This window comes from Penaeus japonicus, unplaced genomic scaffold (genome assembly GCF_977035675.1).
Source record: "Penaeus japonicus unplaced genomic scaffold, GWHDUDI00000001_assembly GWHDUDI00000004, whole genome shotgun sequence".
Lineage (NCBI taxonomy): Eukaryota > Metazoa > Arthropoda > Malacostraca > Decapoda > Penaeidae > Penaeus > Penaeus japonicus.
The window spans coordinates 10,461,529-10,479,028 of record NW_028234406.1 but is presented as its reverse complement, the minus strand read 5'-3'; the positions used below and the strand labels follow the sequence as shown (position 1 = coordinate 10,479,028).

Below are 17,500 nucleotides of genomic sequence, written 5' to 3'. Positions count from 1 at the left end.
TTCAAATTTCTAATAAATTATTGCACATTAAATCAGGCCTGCTGCAGTTCATTTTACCAGAATCATTTTCATACATTGACTAAAAATACAATTCCTAAGTTTCTATTATATCTATAATATATTAATCTCTTCCTCAAAGTCAAGTTACCTGTTAATACAAAGAAACTTTATAGCCAAATTCTTCATATTTCAGTATTACGTAAACTGCCTGTCCCAAAGTCCCTTTTATCTTTACAAGGTATTGGTTTCCTCAGATTTTAAAACAAATAACCCTTTTTCAAAAAGCAAATACTGGCGATATATTTATCCAACAATTTACAATGTTCACAATATAAACAAATAAAGATTGGATCTTTACCAGCTGTCCCTAAGCCAACAAACAGATGCTGTTTCTGATGTTTTCGATCTCAACAATGAGGTCTGAAATTCTTTAACTATGCATGAAAAGTTTGGAATTGAATGTTTACACGTCTGAGTCTAAGCCCTTCAACTTTCGACAATTTCAAATAATTTTCTCTTCTTTACAATGAACTAGTTTTGAGAATTCCTTGACAATCATGGGTTAATTCAAAGAAAACTATCTTTCACACATCATTATTACCATAATTATTATGACCATTATCAAAAGAATGATAATGATGATGATGATAATGATGATGATGATGTTGTGGTGATGATGATGACAATAATAATGATGGTAATGATGATGATAATAACGATGGTGTTGATGATGATATTGGTAAGACTATAGTAGTAGTAGTAGCAGTGGTAATAATAATGATGATGATGATGATGATGTTGATACTGATGACAACAACAATAATAATAATAATAATAATAATGATGATAATCATCATCATCATCATCATCATAATAACTATAAAGATAATGATAATGATAGTGATTATGATGATAATAATGATGATGATGATGATGATGATGATGATAATGATGAAGAGGAGGAGAAAGAGGATAAAGATACTAATAATGATGATGATGATGATAACAATAATAGTAATAACAATAATAATAATAAAACATTTAAATAAAAATCTTACAAAATCACCAATATAACTATAACTGAACTAAAGTTTGCTTTAACTGAGCTCCAGCTTCAAAGCATGCTTGGAGATTTACAGGAAAACTATAGTAGACATTTCACGACCTCATACAACAATATGAGATTCTGTCAATTCAAAACATGATAATATGTTTGCCATCAAGTATGTATCCACAAAATTATACAAAATTTTAACTTATCATTTATATCATAGTCAACAAAATTTAAGGATCCAAAGATATTCCACAGATAATAACAAAATCGCAAAGATAAATTCATAATATAATACAAGGTTTACATATATGAAAGATCACACCAACTGCTGTATTTCTAACAAAACCTGAAACTGAAACAATGCCAAGAAAAATATACACCAACAACATTAGCAAAGAGTATATATCGCATGCGGGCCTAAGTCTGAATAATGAATGCAGCTTTGGTTTGTTACTATAATAAAGTGTTGTCTACTCTGCTACATTTGATTCAGTCTGAAAATTGGCAAAGACCTAAAATTGGATATGCACTTAAGCAGGATGCTCAGCTTGCATACAACTGAATGATTAACATTATTGTAACTGACATTAGTCATTGCACCTTTCAACAACTTTTAGCAACTGTTACTCCACTACTGCCACTGGCCAAAGATTCTAGGTAGTGTCACACATCTACCCCAAGAGGGAGTATGTGCCCTTGGACTCAAACAACACAAAATTGAAATGCCTGCTCACTCATTACATTGGCAATTATACAGGTTGCCTCATGAAATTCTATTACTGATGTTTGACATGCAATATAAAAAATTATTATGCGGGTATGCGGGTATGCTGGTGTGTCTGTGTGTGTGTGTGTGTGTGTGTGTGTGTGTGTGTGTGTGTGTGTGTGTGTGTGTGTGTGTGTGTGTGTGTGTGTGTGTGTGTGTGTGTGTGTGTGTCTGTGTGTGTGTGTGTCTGTGTGTGTGTGTGAATATGTGTGTGTGAATATGTGAGTGTGCGAGTGTGTGTGTGAGTGTGAGTTGAGTGTGTGTGAGTTGAGTGTGTGTGAGTTGAGTGTGTGTGAGTTGAGTGTGTGTGAGTAAATGTGAGTGTGAGTATATGTGAATATGAGTACATGTGAGTGAGTGTGAGTATATGTGAATGTGAATGTGAATGTGAATGTGAATGTGAATGTGAATGTGAGTGAGTGAGTGAGTGTGTGTGTGTTGTGTGTGTGTTTTGTGTGTGTGTGCGTGTGTGTGTGTGTGTGTGTGTGTGTGTGTGTGTGTGTGTGTGTGTGTGTGTGTGTGTGTGGTGTGTGTGTGTGTGTGTGTGTGTGTGTGTGTGTGTGTGTGTGTGTGTGTGTGTGTTGTGTGTGTTGTGTGTGTGGGTGTGTGTGGGTGTGTGTGTGTGTGTGTGTGTGTGTGTGTGTGTGTGTGTGTGTGTGTGTGTGTGTGTGTGTGTGTGTGTGTTTTGTGTGTTTGTGTGTGTGTGCGTGTGTGCGTGTGTGCGTGTGTGTGTGTGTGCATGTGTGTGTGCGTGTGTGTGTGTGTGAATATGTGTGTGAGTATCAGTGTGTGTGTGAGTATGAGTGTGCATGAGTATGAGTGTGTGTGTGTGAGTGTGTGTGAGTGTGTGTGTGAGCATGTGTGAGTGTGTGTATGTGTGAGTATGTGTGTGAGTGTGAGTGTATGTGTGATATCATATAAATTTATATATATTAGATACATATGATTCCCTTTCTTACTAGCCTTTTCTCTTCCAATGCATTTCAGATAATGATGAAAGAGCTTCCTAGCCATTTTATTACACACTCTTTAAATACACCATCAAAATTATGTAATAACAGTGATTAACATAATTCATAACATTATGTGGACTGCAGTAACAGAGGGCAAGAAAGTCCTCCATTATAAAAGAGTAAGCATATTCACATTAGATATTATTAAATATTTTTAAAATAATAATAATACAGAGGAAGAAGAACTATGATAATAAAATTACTCATAGTTACTAGGTATCCTTTGTAAAGCCATTTTCATGAAGAACATCAACAACTTTGCCAGCCAGCTCCCGAACTGATGCATTTGATCCTGGTAAGGCTACTAGCTTTCGCAAAACATCATCTACTCCTTCACGTACCAGCATGTGACAATAACGTTTGCCTGAAAGGGAAAAAGGAATGCAAACTGTGTCAGCAAAGATAATATATATAATTTGCTGAATCTTATTATTAAACAGCAGTGAAAAACTATTAATATCAAATGAATGGTAAATCACATAAATTATTTAATTCAGTGTATTGTATTGTGTAAGATTTTGCTTTTATCCTATCAAATGTGGCCTTCTTGAAGTTTTAATGCTTAATACTTAACCCTTCTGGGACAGGCCACATCATAAGATGAGCAGCCTGGGATGGGCATCTTCACCTGTTTCCGATGGGGCTGTTTTGGCTCCAAAATGGTCTAAATGCCAGGGTATTTCAAACTTGTAAGCCTAATGCGTTTACTCATAATAATTCTTAAAATTAGAAAGCCAAATCTTATAAACAATAAATTAAAAAGCACTATTCTTTTAAAAGAAATTGGTATTAAGGTGGTTTCTTTACATCATTGGTTCTTAACCTTTTTATCAATATGCTCCCTGTAATAGATAGTTGTTCTCTTTCTCAGTCACCCAGCAGGAAGGCCTAACAAAAGTCATGACCGTGTGTTCACATTACCAGGGAGGAGGTCCAGCCAACCCATGATGTGAATGTAACACCGTCTGTCGTTATACACCTCCGATCTGCCTTTTCATTACCCATGCACAGATGTGAAATAATTTTGCTGCACATTGTATTATGTGGTTTTATGAATACTCCAATCCTGACTACAGGGAGTGCATATGCAATACCAATTCAGTACATATGATACATGCATAAAGCTGCATGCTTTTCCTGCCTCTTTATTTACTATTTGTTTGCTCTACCTATGGGGCAGATGTGTCATAATAATACTAAAAGTAATGTAAAGTCACACCCCTACCCCATGCATCCATAAGTAAGTGTACACTCATGTTAAATATGATGTGACCTGTTATAAATATTTTGTACTTTAACCCATTCATGCAAGTTGACGTCCTATCACATGATAAGAAAATATCCCCAGTTTTGGGTAATGTCCTGAAACATCAAATATTTTCTTGCCGTGTTCCGGGCAGAGTAGTTGTAACATGCTGGAACATCAGCAATAGAATGCTAGATTGTTCTTTAATATCTTTATTTTTCATAACTTCTTAGTCCCTGTTACTTTAGTTAAGGTGTTTGAATGTCATAAAATATGCTGTAACAAAAAAAAAGACGTCACAGAAAACTAAGTAATACCGATGACGTCGTGGTAAATTCTGCTTCTGATTGGTTAAATAAAAAGATCCAAGTCAAACACTATTGTAAAATCAAATGTGACTAACCAAGAAATATAAAAAAATTAAAAATTATAAATGTAATATCATTCCCAATTTATCAATTACACATGTTGCGTCATGTCACGAGGTACATGTACATACTCGTATGTACAAATATGATTATCTATATTGTTCTTCTTTTTGTTTTGAGAAAAAAAAAAAAAAAAAAAAAAAAAAAAAAAAGTATAAAACATTTTTTTTGATACCCCACTAAAAAAATGTTTCCACTTTCCAATGGTATTATCACATAGAAGTGAAGAATAGGCAAAGTTCAATAAAATAACACTAGAAAAGCATTGCTGCAGCTGGGTAACATCCTGGAAATAAGTGTCAAGCTTTTGTTATCTTCCCGGAGGAAGTGGGAGTAGGCAAAAATACACCCCGTTGTGAATGGGTTAATTGACTAACAATACTAGTAGAGAGATAGAAATTATTCATTAGCTTTGATAAGAAACATTATTAGACAAACTGTCGAGTTTGCAGCAGCCACAGCAATCAGCCGCCGATTTCCTAGCCACATTGCTGGTGCTTGTCTTACAAAATTAAATATACTCCAACTGGCAACACTGGAGTTTAAGATAGACAGAAAGTCTACTAAGAAGATCTCTAAGAGGAGGAAGATGCTAACAACAAATGATTACATACCAGAAGGATATAAGGAACCTAATATGGATGCAATTTTTTTTCTCAATTTCACATTTTTCATTCATACAAAAATGAATGCAATTCATAACAATGAAGAGATTTTATAAATAAAGTAATGTTTAAAACATTATTTACATAGCCTTCAATTGTTTGGTTTGAGATTTGTCAACTAGCAAAGTTGAAAAAAAATCATTAGTACTTGAGTGTACAATAAAAATGGCAAAATGTGCAATGAATAACTATATATTTTCCCTTCTTTGTCATTTCTTGTTTTGGGAAGAACATGTACATTTCAGATAATCTTCAACAATAATAGGCTCACATTAACTCAGTTTTAGATTTTTAGAATTAGAATTCATTTTAGTCTTCAAATTATTTACTGAATTTTCAGCTGAAAAAAAAAAATACATATGTAAATTCATGTAAATTTGCAAGAAAAAAAAATACATATATAAATTCATGTAAATTTGCATCTTTTGTACTTCCATTTTTAGGTTGCTTGTTAACTTCTGGTATCAACCTTAGTTATTCTTCATCACCAACTTTGAAAATAAAAATCCATGACCTACCTTGATTTTCCTTGCTCAACTCAAGAGTACTCCTGGTTCAGGATCCTTAATCAAAGGAGGTTGCATAAAAAAGTTGAATAAAAAAGTGTTCTAACTTACTGTTTTTGGTGGTGACATGATGCAACGCCCACACAGCCCAAAGCTGGACTTGGTGCATATTCAATGCCGTTAACAACGGAATGAAAGGCTGGAAGGAACGGTAGGCAACCATCTCATCCTTTGGTTGCTCCCAACTTGTCACAACCTTTCCCTGTAAAAATTATATTGTAATCTTAAAACAAATTGTAAAAGATGGGAATGTTTTCTCCTAAGCATTCCTTATTGAAATACTAAGGCAATCATTTGAAAATCAAAGCTATGATAATAATACAAGGGTCTTCACTGTGATACTGTTCAAAACTCATATGTAATAGCAGAGGAGAATATATACATAACAATAAATCAACAAGACTATATCTACATATTTCTCATTTCAAATATCTACTGTTTTCTGTCTATATAGGGAAATATTCAAGGCATGTTAATAACACATTTCAAAATACCTGCAAAAATTATAGAGAACCCCCAATCCAACTTGAAAATTTTGTCAATATTGTTATTTCTAAAGGTTAACCCTCTCGTGACGGGTGGTACAACATTGTACCGAGAATATATTATAGTTCGGAGTTGGCGTCGGTTACGGTTTTTGGCCTAACTAAGCGTTCGCCCGCCCGGCATTGTGACATGCAAGGCTGGAATGCCCCCGTCGTGAATGGGTTAATAGATTTTTTCAGTTTCTCTGATATATATAATACCTTCTCATGTTGCTCTTAACCTTTATAATTATTCTCAATCACCTAGCTATTGATTCAACAATATAGCTGAAGTATTCCTTGTTCATATCCATGCACCACATTTTCATGTCTTCAGGTAGGCACTGGACAGATGACATGTCACAGCTTGCCAGATCTTACAGACCAAATTTCAAGCCTTTTCTTTGGTATTATTTTTTGTTGTTACCACTTAGATACAACAGAAAAGAAATAGCAGAGTAAGGAAGGAAAGGAGGGAAAATTATGTGGGATATACAGGATATAAAAATCAACATCAATTCTATGGTAACTCATAGAGCTAGGGTGGGAAAGCTTTGGTGCCAGAACTGTCAAAGAGGAAAGATTTGGTAGAAAAATATGTTAAATTCAGGACACTTTTTGTCACAGGTTTCAAGTGTGGGCAATCTATAATTGTTGCAGATACTGTATATCCTTATTTAATATAAAGTTTCCTAGACATGTGAATATAATGTTGTTTCTTGAAGACTTCTTGATCCTATAAAAAAAGAAAAAATACAGCCAACTACAATACACTACTAGGCCATGCTCCTGCTTCAGTATTGCCAAGACACAATTTTCTATAAATCAATTAACAAAATGTGTATATAACATGACTAGTGTTTTTGTAGTGATCATAATTTTACTTTTTCTCTTCCTCTCTTTCTTCCTTTCTCTCTCTCTCTCTCTCTCTCTCTCTCTCTCTCTCTCTCTCTCTCTCTCTCTCTCTCTCTCTCTCTCCCTCTTCCTCTTTCTCTTTCTCTTTCTCTTTCTCTTTCTCTTTCTCTTTCTCTTTCTCTTTCTCTTTCTCTTTCTCTCTCTCTTCTCTCTCTCTCTCTCTCTCTCTCTCTCTCTCTCTCTTTCTCTTTCTCTTTCTCTTTCTCTTTCTCTTTCTCTTTCTCTTTCTCTCTCTCTCTCTCTCTCTCTCTCTCTCTCTCTCTCTCTCTTTTCCACAGCTTTAAAAACACAAAACAGGTTATGAGTCCAAGAATTTTTAGATGACTGTACATATGATACAAGCAAAATATAAGGAATGTTATGCTCTTGTTCACTGTAGCTTTGTCTTTTCTTCACATACTTGTAGTAAGGAAGCTGAACTTTGGTACCATTAAACTAGAGGAATAATATCTGAAATCCAAAGACAGTAGAATACATCATAACAACACTCACAAGTTCTTCAAGCAGGTCCTCCTTTGATATGCCTGACTCGTCCCAAGAGTCGTGGCCAGCACACACCAGATGGGCAACAATGCCAGCAGCAAAATAGCTTACATCAACATTTGGTGACCATAAAAGAGTCCTGGAATGAACAGTAATAATAGATATTTTAATCATGATATTATTGATATCAAGATATTAAGTACATATGTGTGTATATATAAATATACATAAATATATATATATATATATATATATATATATATATATATTATATATATATATATAATATATATATATATATATATATATATATATATATTATATATGTATATATGTATATATGTATATATGTATATATGTATATATGTATATATGTATATATGTATATATATATATATATATATGTATATATAAATACATATGTAAATACATATCAAAACAAACAAACAAAAAATAAATAAAAAATTGTGTGTGTATTTGTGTGTGTGGGGGGGGGGGGTAGGTGGGTACGGGGGGGTGTCCATGAGTGTGAGTGTGAGTGTGAGTGTGAGTGTGCATGTGTGTCCATGAGTATGAGTATGAGTATGAGTATGAGTATGAGTGTGAGTGTGACTGTGAGCGCAAGTGTAAGCATGTGCATGTGCAGACATGTGTGTATATATAAGTAGTGTTTAACTTACTTAAGCTGAGAAACAAAGTGTTCATTGATGAGGGCACTTCGCAGTGGGGACACTTCAGCTATGTTATTTAGTAAGCCAAGCACTTTGGTCTCCACAGCAGCATCTTGGGCAAACACTGTTAGAAGCTTCAGGAAAAGAGTAAGGCCATTTTCTGCCAGGAAGACTTCACATGTTGCTGGAGACTCATCTGGTGGTTAAAAGAAGTTCTTATGCCACAGCTACACCCTGAATACAAATGGTATTCATACAATTGGAGAAAGAAGAAGAAAAAAAAAAAAAAAAAAAAAAAAAAAAAAAAAAAAAAAATCTCTTCATTATTCTCTGAATCTATATTTTTCTCAATCACTTAGTGTGGGTGTATGAGTCTTTGTCTTAGTATTTCTGGTATCTTCAACTTTAATAAAGCAGTAGACAGACCTGTTAAGTTCCACAATGCCGAGAGGGTGAACTTCAGTGTTATGTCGACAGATTTTTCTTCCATTCTCATCTGGACCAAAGTCAGCAGCTTCTGCATATAGACACTCTGGAACAGAAAAATGATGATGTTCTCATTCACTCCTTCTTTTGGAAACAAAAATATACCATCCTATATCATTGTGTATTAAAGTTGTTATTTTCTTCATATAGCAGACTGAACTATTACTTTATGGATTTATTTGCTGTATATAATCATATAATCACTTACAGCATATTGTTTGTTCACAATAGTTCATTAGTAATTATAAGATTTACTGATATACACAAAACAAAAATTGACTAGTATGACATTAATAAAATAAGTACTTAGCTAATTGGTAATGTTTGCTTTACCTACCTCAAGCCTTTAATCTTTGACAAAAAATCAGAGTAAATGATGGGAGTTTATGCTATTATCCAAATATTAAAATTCTGTGTGATAGGCCTTACCAAAAGTTTAAACATAACAAACAAGCTCCCTCTTCCCTAATTTTCATTACAACTTTCTACTGAATTAATCTACAGAACCTGACTTCATCACAATTTCCAAATGGTATGGATTCATACATAATAGTACCTATTAGCTATATTGCATTTTTTTACATTTCAACCTTACTTTGCCAAGTAAATGTAGGCACAGCTGACATGTTACACTGTTTACATGATAAAAATGTAAGTGAATACTACTACTAAAATTTTAGCCTGTTTTACTAACAATAGTAACTTTATTCTTTTTGAGAAGGCCATGAAATTTAAACATATAGCAAATCCTAATTCAAAGCCTGTATATCATTAAGACAAGCATCACTAGAAAAAATATTGTTACACCACATACCTTTGCCCCAAGGAGAGCAGTCTGAGCCGTTGATATCTTTGCAGCAAGAATGGAGCAAATGGCAACGGCCATTCTGTCAGTTGAACTATCACTGAAGGTCAGAAGACAGTCAAGCACAAGGCGTGCACACCAGTACTTATCAAATGAAACCTCATGCAGAATGCGATCACAACACAAAGTTAGGAGCCCATTTTTCTGCAACTAAAGTAGAGAGGCAGAAAAGTTACATTTAAAATAAAAACATGTCAGTATTTTGTATGTATATGTGTATGTACACATAAATATATACACACACACACAAACACACGGTCACGCTCACACACACACACACACACACACACACACACACACACACACACACACACACACACACACACACACACACACACACACTCACTCACTCACTCACACTCACACTCACTCACTCACACTCACTCACTCACTCATACACTCACACTCACTCATACTCACACACACACACACACACACACACACACACACACACACACACACACTCACTCACTCACTCACTCACTCACTCACTCACTCACACACTCACTCACTCACTCACTCACTCACTCACACACTCACTCACACACACACACACACACATACACTCACACCAGCAAGTGTTACTATCATCACCATTATCATTATGGATTATCAACCTACTTGAGCATGATCTGGGAAGATACTCATTGCAGTGAGGGTTGTGTGGACTACATCTCGAAGTATGTGAGGATGAATCTGCTCACCCACTTGTCCTTTGGTTAGATTATACAAGCAAGCAGTTCCTGCCAGTTGTATGGGACTCTGCTTGCTGTGCATATTCATCACTGGTAGAATTAGCTGTAAAGTTGAATATATTATTTTTATATTCGACTTGACTCACTTTATTATATCTTGTGCCATGCTACTATATGTCCTATGCAAAAGGACCAAAAAATATGCATCTTCTTTTCTTTTCCTTGTGGTCCAGCCCTTACAATAAACTCCAATTTTTTGAGAGAATGCATCATTGATTTTTTAAACCCAAGCATTAGTAAAGCTACAGAATAACATGTCCATAATAGGAAAAAATATTCTTTAGAACCACTCAGCTCCTGCAAATGGCCATGAAGTCCCTTCAGTCTTGTAGAACTAATCAAGTCTCATACTAGGTGGGTGTTACTACATACATTGTTTACATATATTAGCAAGTGTAGCATGATCCCTAAAAACTGAAGACTAAATTTTAAAATCCTCTATACCATCCCCAAATCCCCATTCCCCTTTTAGGCCCTCCTCTCTCTAATCCAATCATACATCTGTCTTCCCTACCCTCTTTTCTGTTATGAATGGAATGCGGTAGGGGTGAAATAGTAATTCTGATAATATCTGACACATTTCATCCAACACTATTTTTTTCCTCTCCCCCATTCCCTTTCAATATGAAATATCAATGAACAAAATTTGCCTTGGTGAAACTTAATAACCAAGCATTATTTGTGGTTGGTTGGAGAGGGTGAGACAAGCAGGAGGATGTGCAGTTCTCAGGGATTAACTAAATTCTTATCATATACTAAAATAAAAATAAGAGTTCTTTTATTTTAATAATCTTACACAGAAAACTATGCTCTAAAAAGAGAATCTTTCTGGATAGGCAGTCATGCAAATACTCTTCTAATCCCCAGCATAACTGTGGTGATCCAAGACCAAAATCATAATGAACAGAATGTCCTATATGGTCATAAAACCATAGTTTGTGATCAATAAACAGATTGCGAACATGATCATGATGGCCATTTCATTGTGAATATCATATTTTATGATTCATGTCTTCAGCCTTTCACCGTAGGTCTATCTCCAATGTTAAGATTACAGGACCTGGACCAATACCTTATACATGGACACTTTGTCACTCTGCATAGTTACCTAGTGAAGATCTTCCATAACACCATGTAATACTCCAATGGAATTACACCTCCAAATCACCTATAATCCTGTATATTTTTACCTCAAGCAAAGGTTTATATAATCAAAGGGAATACCAGAGAGCTTCATTAATTCAAGGATTTCATCTATTTTATGTTCTCAGCCTATTCATAGAATAACTAGTCTTCACCCATTGATGTTGGGAGTGCATGTATACAAATACTCTCCACTGTGGTTTTATGTCATTATTCTATTTTCCACAAAGATGGTTTCAAAAACACAAAGTCAGCATGGAGTTAATTAGTTGGTCTATTAGATTTCATTTGTTCACCCCATTCCCTGAATTCTTGTGAAATATTTTTTATTTCTATTACTGTTATTATTGTTATTAATCATCTATACCAATAGAAATCACAGTAATAATAACAGTTGTATTGGTAATAACTTTTTTCTCAAAATCCAAGGAATGGTAATTTACTCCCTAGTGACTAAGCACTTGTGGAACCATCCATAAGAAAAAAAAAATCTTTAAAAATCAACAAACACATAGTGGATGATGCATTTCTCCATCCTCAATGGTTTAACCCATTGCAGACCATCAAAGATTTGCTTGCCCAGTCTCCAACTTTTCCCACTCTCTTTCAGTCACTCATTGTAAAACTAGAGCCATTTTTGTGTTTGTCATTTTTTTGTATTTTATTATATTGAGAGACTTAAATGTGACATATCACAGGCTCTATCCATGCTACAGTTGACTAAAATTGTAGTATAGGGTCCATAACAGCTCGTTAATTTCTTTATACTCAGTGTGACAGAAGTTGTTGTTTTATGGAATGTCAGAAAGCAAACTTTGTTTTGTATTCTTGTACTCCTGTGAATGAATACAAAAACTATAACCATCCACAATGAAGAGTTAGGGAAGAGGAAGGAAACCTGTGCTTATGACAGTGAGTGCCACAGCACAAGGCATCCCTACAGGCACAGGGGCAATTTGTAGTTACTGGGCATGGTTTGAATCGCCTTCCTCTTCATACTGCCTGCTGCATATCCTTCATCGGAGGTACTTTAGAGCAAGAGATCAGCAACTTGCCATGTGCCATCGATCTCTAAAGATTGTACTTGGTAGAGATCATGGATAGGTGCCATTCAAGGCTCTCTTTCCTGCTGATGCTAGGAGAAAGTGGTGCCATCTAGGTTTTGGATATTAGGTGAAACCCATTTTGCTCAATATTATGACAATTATAGTAATTATGATTACAATTTTCATCATCACTCACTCATTATTCTTTGTACAATAAAGAAACACACAGATCCAAAATCCCCGAACATCATGTACGCTACGACGCCTGTTATCAGGCAAAAAACTCCTACGTCATGTATAAAACAGCCATCCTAATATAGATACCACACACTATGCCACTAACCTTAATAACATCTGGTCTCGGAGCTTCAAAGTGAGCGGTGAGCATAAAAATTTTGTATAATATTTTAGGGACATATTCCATTCTAGATGGATATCTTTTGAGTGCCTCTATCAACTGGTCTGCACGTGCTACACCAGTAACCTGGAAGAATATGGATAGTTTAATTATTAGTATATTCATAATTTTTTGTATATACCAATCTAAAATAACGTATTCTATACATGCATCACATTGTATCTCATATGGATATCTAGACGTTACAAATACACAGGAAAATATTCTCATACCAAGACATTGTATAAATATATCTGAAAAGTTGACTAAAAACATTTAAGATATCATGAATATTGCATATTTTCTGCATTGTGTAAACTGAGATACCTCCTGATAAGTCTGATCATCAGTAAAATACTTATGAAGGAGGAGGAGGAGGAGGAGGAGGAGGGGGAGGAATCATAAAGACCTTTCAGTAGATCAATCTAATCCTCAACCTGATAATCTGAGGCTATTAAATGAAACACATGGACACTTTGAATTATCAAATAAAGTATAATAATATATCATTAGATTATATCTTAGAAAATAGGATTAAGAATACTAGTTAACCCAATGCCAACAGGTTTGGCGATTGCTGGCAACTCCCTACTCCAGGCCTAAGTAATATCACCTGGGTCATGACACCAGGTACTGTGATGCGACACACGCAGCCTACTGGATGGAATATGATGCCTGGCATAAACAATGTTCGGGGATGTCACAATGGTGTGACACCTTGCCATCCACACTTTTTGCCGTGTCACACGGGTGTGAAACCCCGTTGTCATTGGGTTAAAGAAAAAAAAAAGAAAAAAAAGAAAAAAAAAAAAATCCATATGCAACTGATATGAAAAGATAAGACAATCAAAAACCTTGGTATACATATATCAACATTAATGGCAATGTAGCCTTGGTAAAATAATAAAGATAATAGTATCAAAATGAAAAAAAAAGAAGATAATAATAGTAATCAGAACAGTAAAAAAAAAAATAATAATAACAATAATAGTAATGATAGTAATATTGATAATAAAAATAATTGTAGTAGTAACAATAATAATAACATCAAAATGGTTGTATTATTAATTTAGCATTATTAACCCTTTCCCGACGGGGCACTCGCTACGCGAAGACCCGGGCGATTGCAATATTGCATTGAAATCGTCACACTGGCATGACGCCCCGGCATCGGGAGTTTGGCTGTGTCACACGGGTGTGACGCACCGTCGTCATAGGGTTAATGCAAAAAAATATAACATTAATAATAATAATAATAATAATAACATTAATAATAATAATAATAATAATAATGAAAATAATAACAATAAGAATAATCAAAGAAAAAAAATAACAACAATAATAACAATACTTTAAAATAGAAATAATATAATAATAATAATAATAATAATAATAATAATAATAATAATAACAACAACAAGAATAATGGTGAGAAGAATGGCAATGGTAGATTTACTTATAGTAGTAAAGATGACAATGATAATAATAACATTATCAATAATAACGATAACAATATTTAACAGTTGATTATGACAAATGTAGAGACAGGTATAAATGTGACTGAATGCTTCATAATGTAAGAGATTTTAATTAATGAAAATAGATTATCTCCTCCTCAGAATTACATATTTCATCAAGATTTAAGGAAACTTATATACCAGTCAAGACCTAACAAACCATCTAACATGTACGACCTGTCACTCATTTTCAGCATAATAGAGAATGCCACTATCCTGGATAATTTCAAGCTTAATATTGCCTCAATACAACATCACTGAGGTAGTCTGCAGGTAATTCACTAATACCATTAAAATCACATATACATCTGGAACATGCATATGGATCAAATATGAGACAGAAAGCCCCAACAAAAGAACCTGAAATCACTATATACTGCACACTGTATAGAAGATGTGACTGGGGATACCATGGTGACGCAGGACATGAGTTCAGCACCAGAATCAGCTGAGATCAAGCTGACTGACATCTAATGGAATGGAGATGCATGCAGATGAAGCTGGAAATTTTGCAGACTGAAAGCAAGCCAAAGTGATCCATCAAGGATTTTAAAAACAGAAAAGGAGCATAAAGGAAGCTGCATACATCACAACGGGAAAATGAATGCCATGCTGGGCAGCTTCAAATCATCCAAAGTCACTACAATGTCCAATACAAGGATAAAGAACTACAGGTGATTCATCAGTTCTTGACTAGTATACATATTTTTTTATAAATTTAGATGCAGTATGATGAAGAGATAATTGAAATGGGTTAATTACATCTCATGCAGTATGAGGGTATTTGGTTTCACTTATGTCTTTATCAAAAATAACAATAATAATAACCAAAAAAAATAAGTACTATAACAATAATTACAATAATTATAAGAAATAAATAATGAATAAATAATATTAATACTTATGATAATGAATTATTATAAATATCATCATGAACAACAACAACTTAATAATAAAAATAATAATAATAATGTTAATATAAAATAATCATAATAATAATAATAATGAAAATAAAAATAACAATAATAATAATAATAATGATAATAATAACAATGATAATAAAGACAACAATAATAATAATAATGATTAATATAACAGTAATAATAATAATAATAATAATATATATATAACAACAATAATAATATTTCAGGCACATTTTATGTAAAATGCACAAGCCAATTTTAAAATCTAAATTCAAAATGAAATGGGTGAACATATGCAAAGAGAATTATGTCCCTTGGATGGTCATGTGACCTGGCAGCAATCTTGGAAACTACCGCAAGTTGACAGTCTACAAATTTTATTAATTTCTTCTAATTCAAAGATCCACTATATCTCCTTCTGACCATAATTTTGTCCCATAAGTTACCTTTACAGATGGCTCTTACATAAAATGAGGTTGTTGTCAATTATTCTCCCATTTTATGTGTTGTCAAAAGACCATTTCCAATATGATATCCCTTTCTTTTGATTCACTGATGTCAAGTTTCAGAAAAATAGAGTGATATCTAGTCACAGGTAAGATGAAGGGTTATTTTCAGTCGCATCAATTGCCGTTTTGTTTTCCTTTTTCTGAATATGATATAATCATAAATCTATATTCAAAATGATGTTTATTGTTCATTAATATCTGCTTTTAAAAGACTCACATCAATAATTGAATTAAATTTTGTTTTCAAGAAGTTATGCCTATAATTCTATAAGTTACTGTGGAATATGCCACAAGTGAACTGAACAATTATTGCAAAAAAGTAAAAGCAATAACTTTAATTACTTTATCATGCTGAAAATATGGCAGAATAAAACATAATGGACAAAATGATGATAACAATAACAATAACAATTTGAAATATATACAATTTTTAGAACATTCTGCCTTCAAATAGTAAGAGTAATATCAATAATCATAACAATCATTAATATCCTTAATAATAATGATCATTAATATCATCAATAACAGTAATGGTAATGGTAATGGTAATGGAAATGATAACATTATAATAATAATAATAATAATAATAATAATAATAATAATAATAATAATAATAATAATAATAATAATAATAATAATAAAAATAATAATAATAATAATAATAATAATAATAATGATCATAATAATAAAATAATGATAATAATGATAATGATGATAATAGCAATAACAAAAATAATAATAGTAATCATTATATATATATATATATATATATATATATATATATATATATATATATATATAATATATATATATATATATATATATATTTATATATATATATATATATATATATATATATATATATATATATATATATAATATTATATATATATTTATATATGTATATATATATTTATATATATTATATATATATATTATATATGTATATTATATATATATATATATATATAATATATATATATATATATATATATATATATATATATATATATATATATATATATAATATATATATATAATATATATATATATATATATATATAAGGTTACAGCCTTGTACTAGTTTGATATAATGAAAAATATTGAGTGGATTTTGTGGAGTTTTGAACAAATATTTTTCATTCTAACCTCATTAAAAATAAAAATTAAAAAAAAGCTAAATGCAGCTTTTCTTAACCCATTCATGCCGGGGCATTCCAGCCCAGCAAGTTGCAATGCCGGGGCCCTAGAACGCATAGGCTTAAATCAATTAAATGATCGACGCCATATGCCAGCATCCTGTTAACGGGCCTTGAATGCGTGGTATCAATGGTGTACCACCCAGCGAGAGAGGGTTAAACCAATCCCGAGGGGCCTGGCAAGAAGTGGTAACCCCCTATGCCGGGCCTATGCAATATTGCATCAGGAACATCACAATGGTGTGTCATCAGGCATTTAGCCATGTCACACGGGTGTGACACATCGTCATCATAGGGTTAATCATTAGATTTAGATATTCTGTTAATAT

General features: G+C 33.1%; 1 protein-coding gene across 3 annotated transcripts in view; it reads right to left on the bottom strand.

The window, feature by feature from the left end:
* The window catches only part of LOC122242718 (protein zyg-11 homolog B), a 26,708-nt gene that overhangs the window by 1,113 nt on the left and 8,095 nt on the right, over positions 1-17,500 (bottom strand). For 2 of the 3 annotated variants that reach the window (XM_086536017.1, XM_086536018.1), the window contains exons 4-11: positions 12,970-13,110; positions 10,304-10,480; positions 9,632-9,832; positions 8,758-8,863; positions 8,341-8,527; positions 7,670-7,799; positions 5,790-5,940; positions 2,408-3,197 (exon numbers count right to left, since the gene is read on the bottom strand). In XM_086536017.1, the coding sequence (XP_086392143.1) occupies positions 3,046-3,197; positions 5,790-5,940; positions 7,670-7,799; positions 8,341-8,527; positions 8,758-8,863; positions 9,632-9,832; positions 10,304-10,480; positions 12,970-13,110 (1,245 nt within the window). In that variant the 3' untranslated portion in view covers positions 2,408-3,045. Of the gene's footprint in view, positions 3,198-5,789; positions 5,941-7,669; positions 7,800-8,340; positions 8,528-8,757; positions 8,864-9,631; positions 9,833-10,303; positions 10,481-12,969; positions 13,111-17,500 lie in introns of all 3 variants that reach the window. The other variant, XM_086536016.1, reaches the window with a different exon arrangement.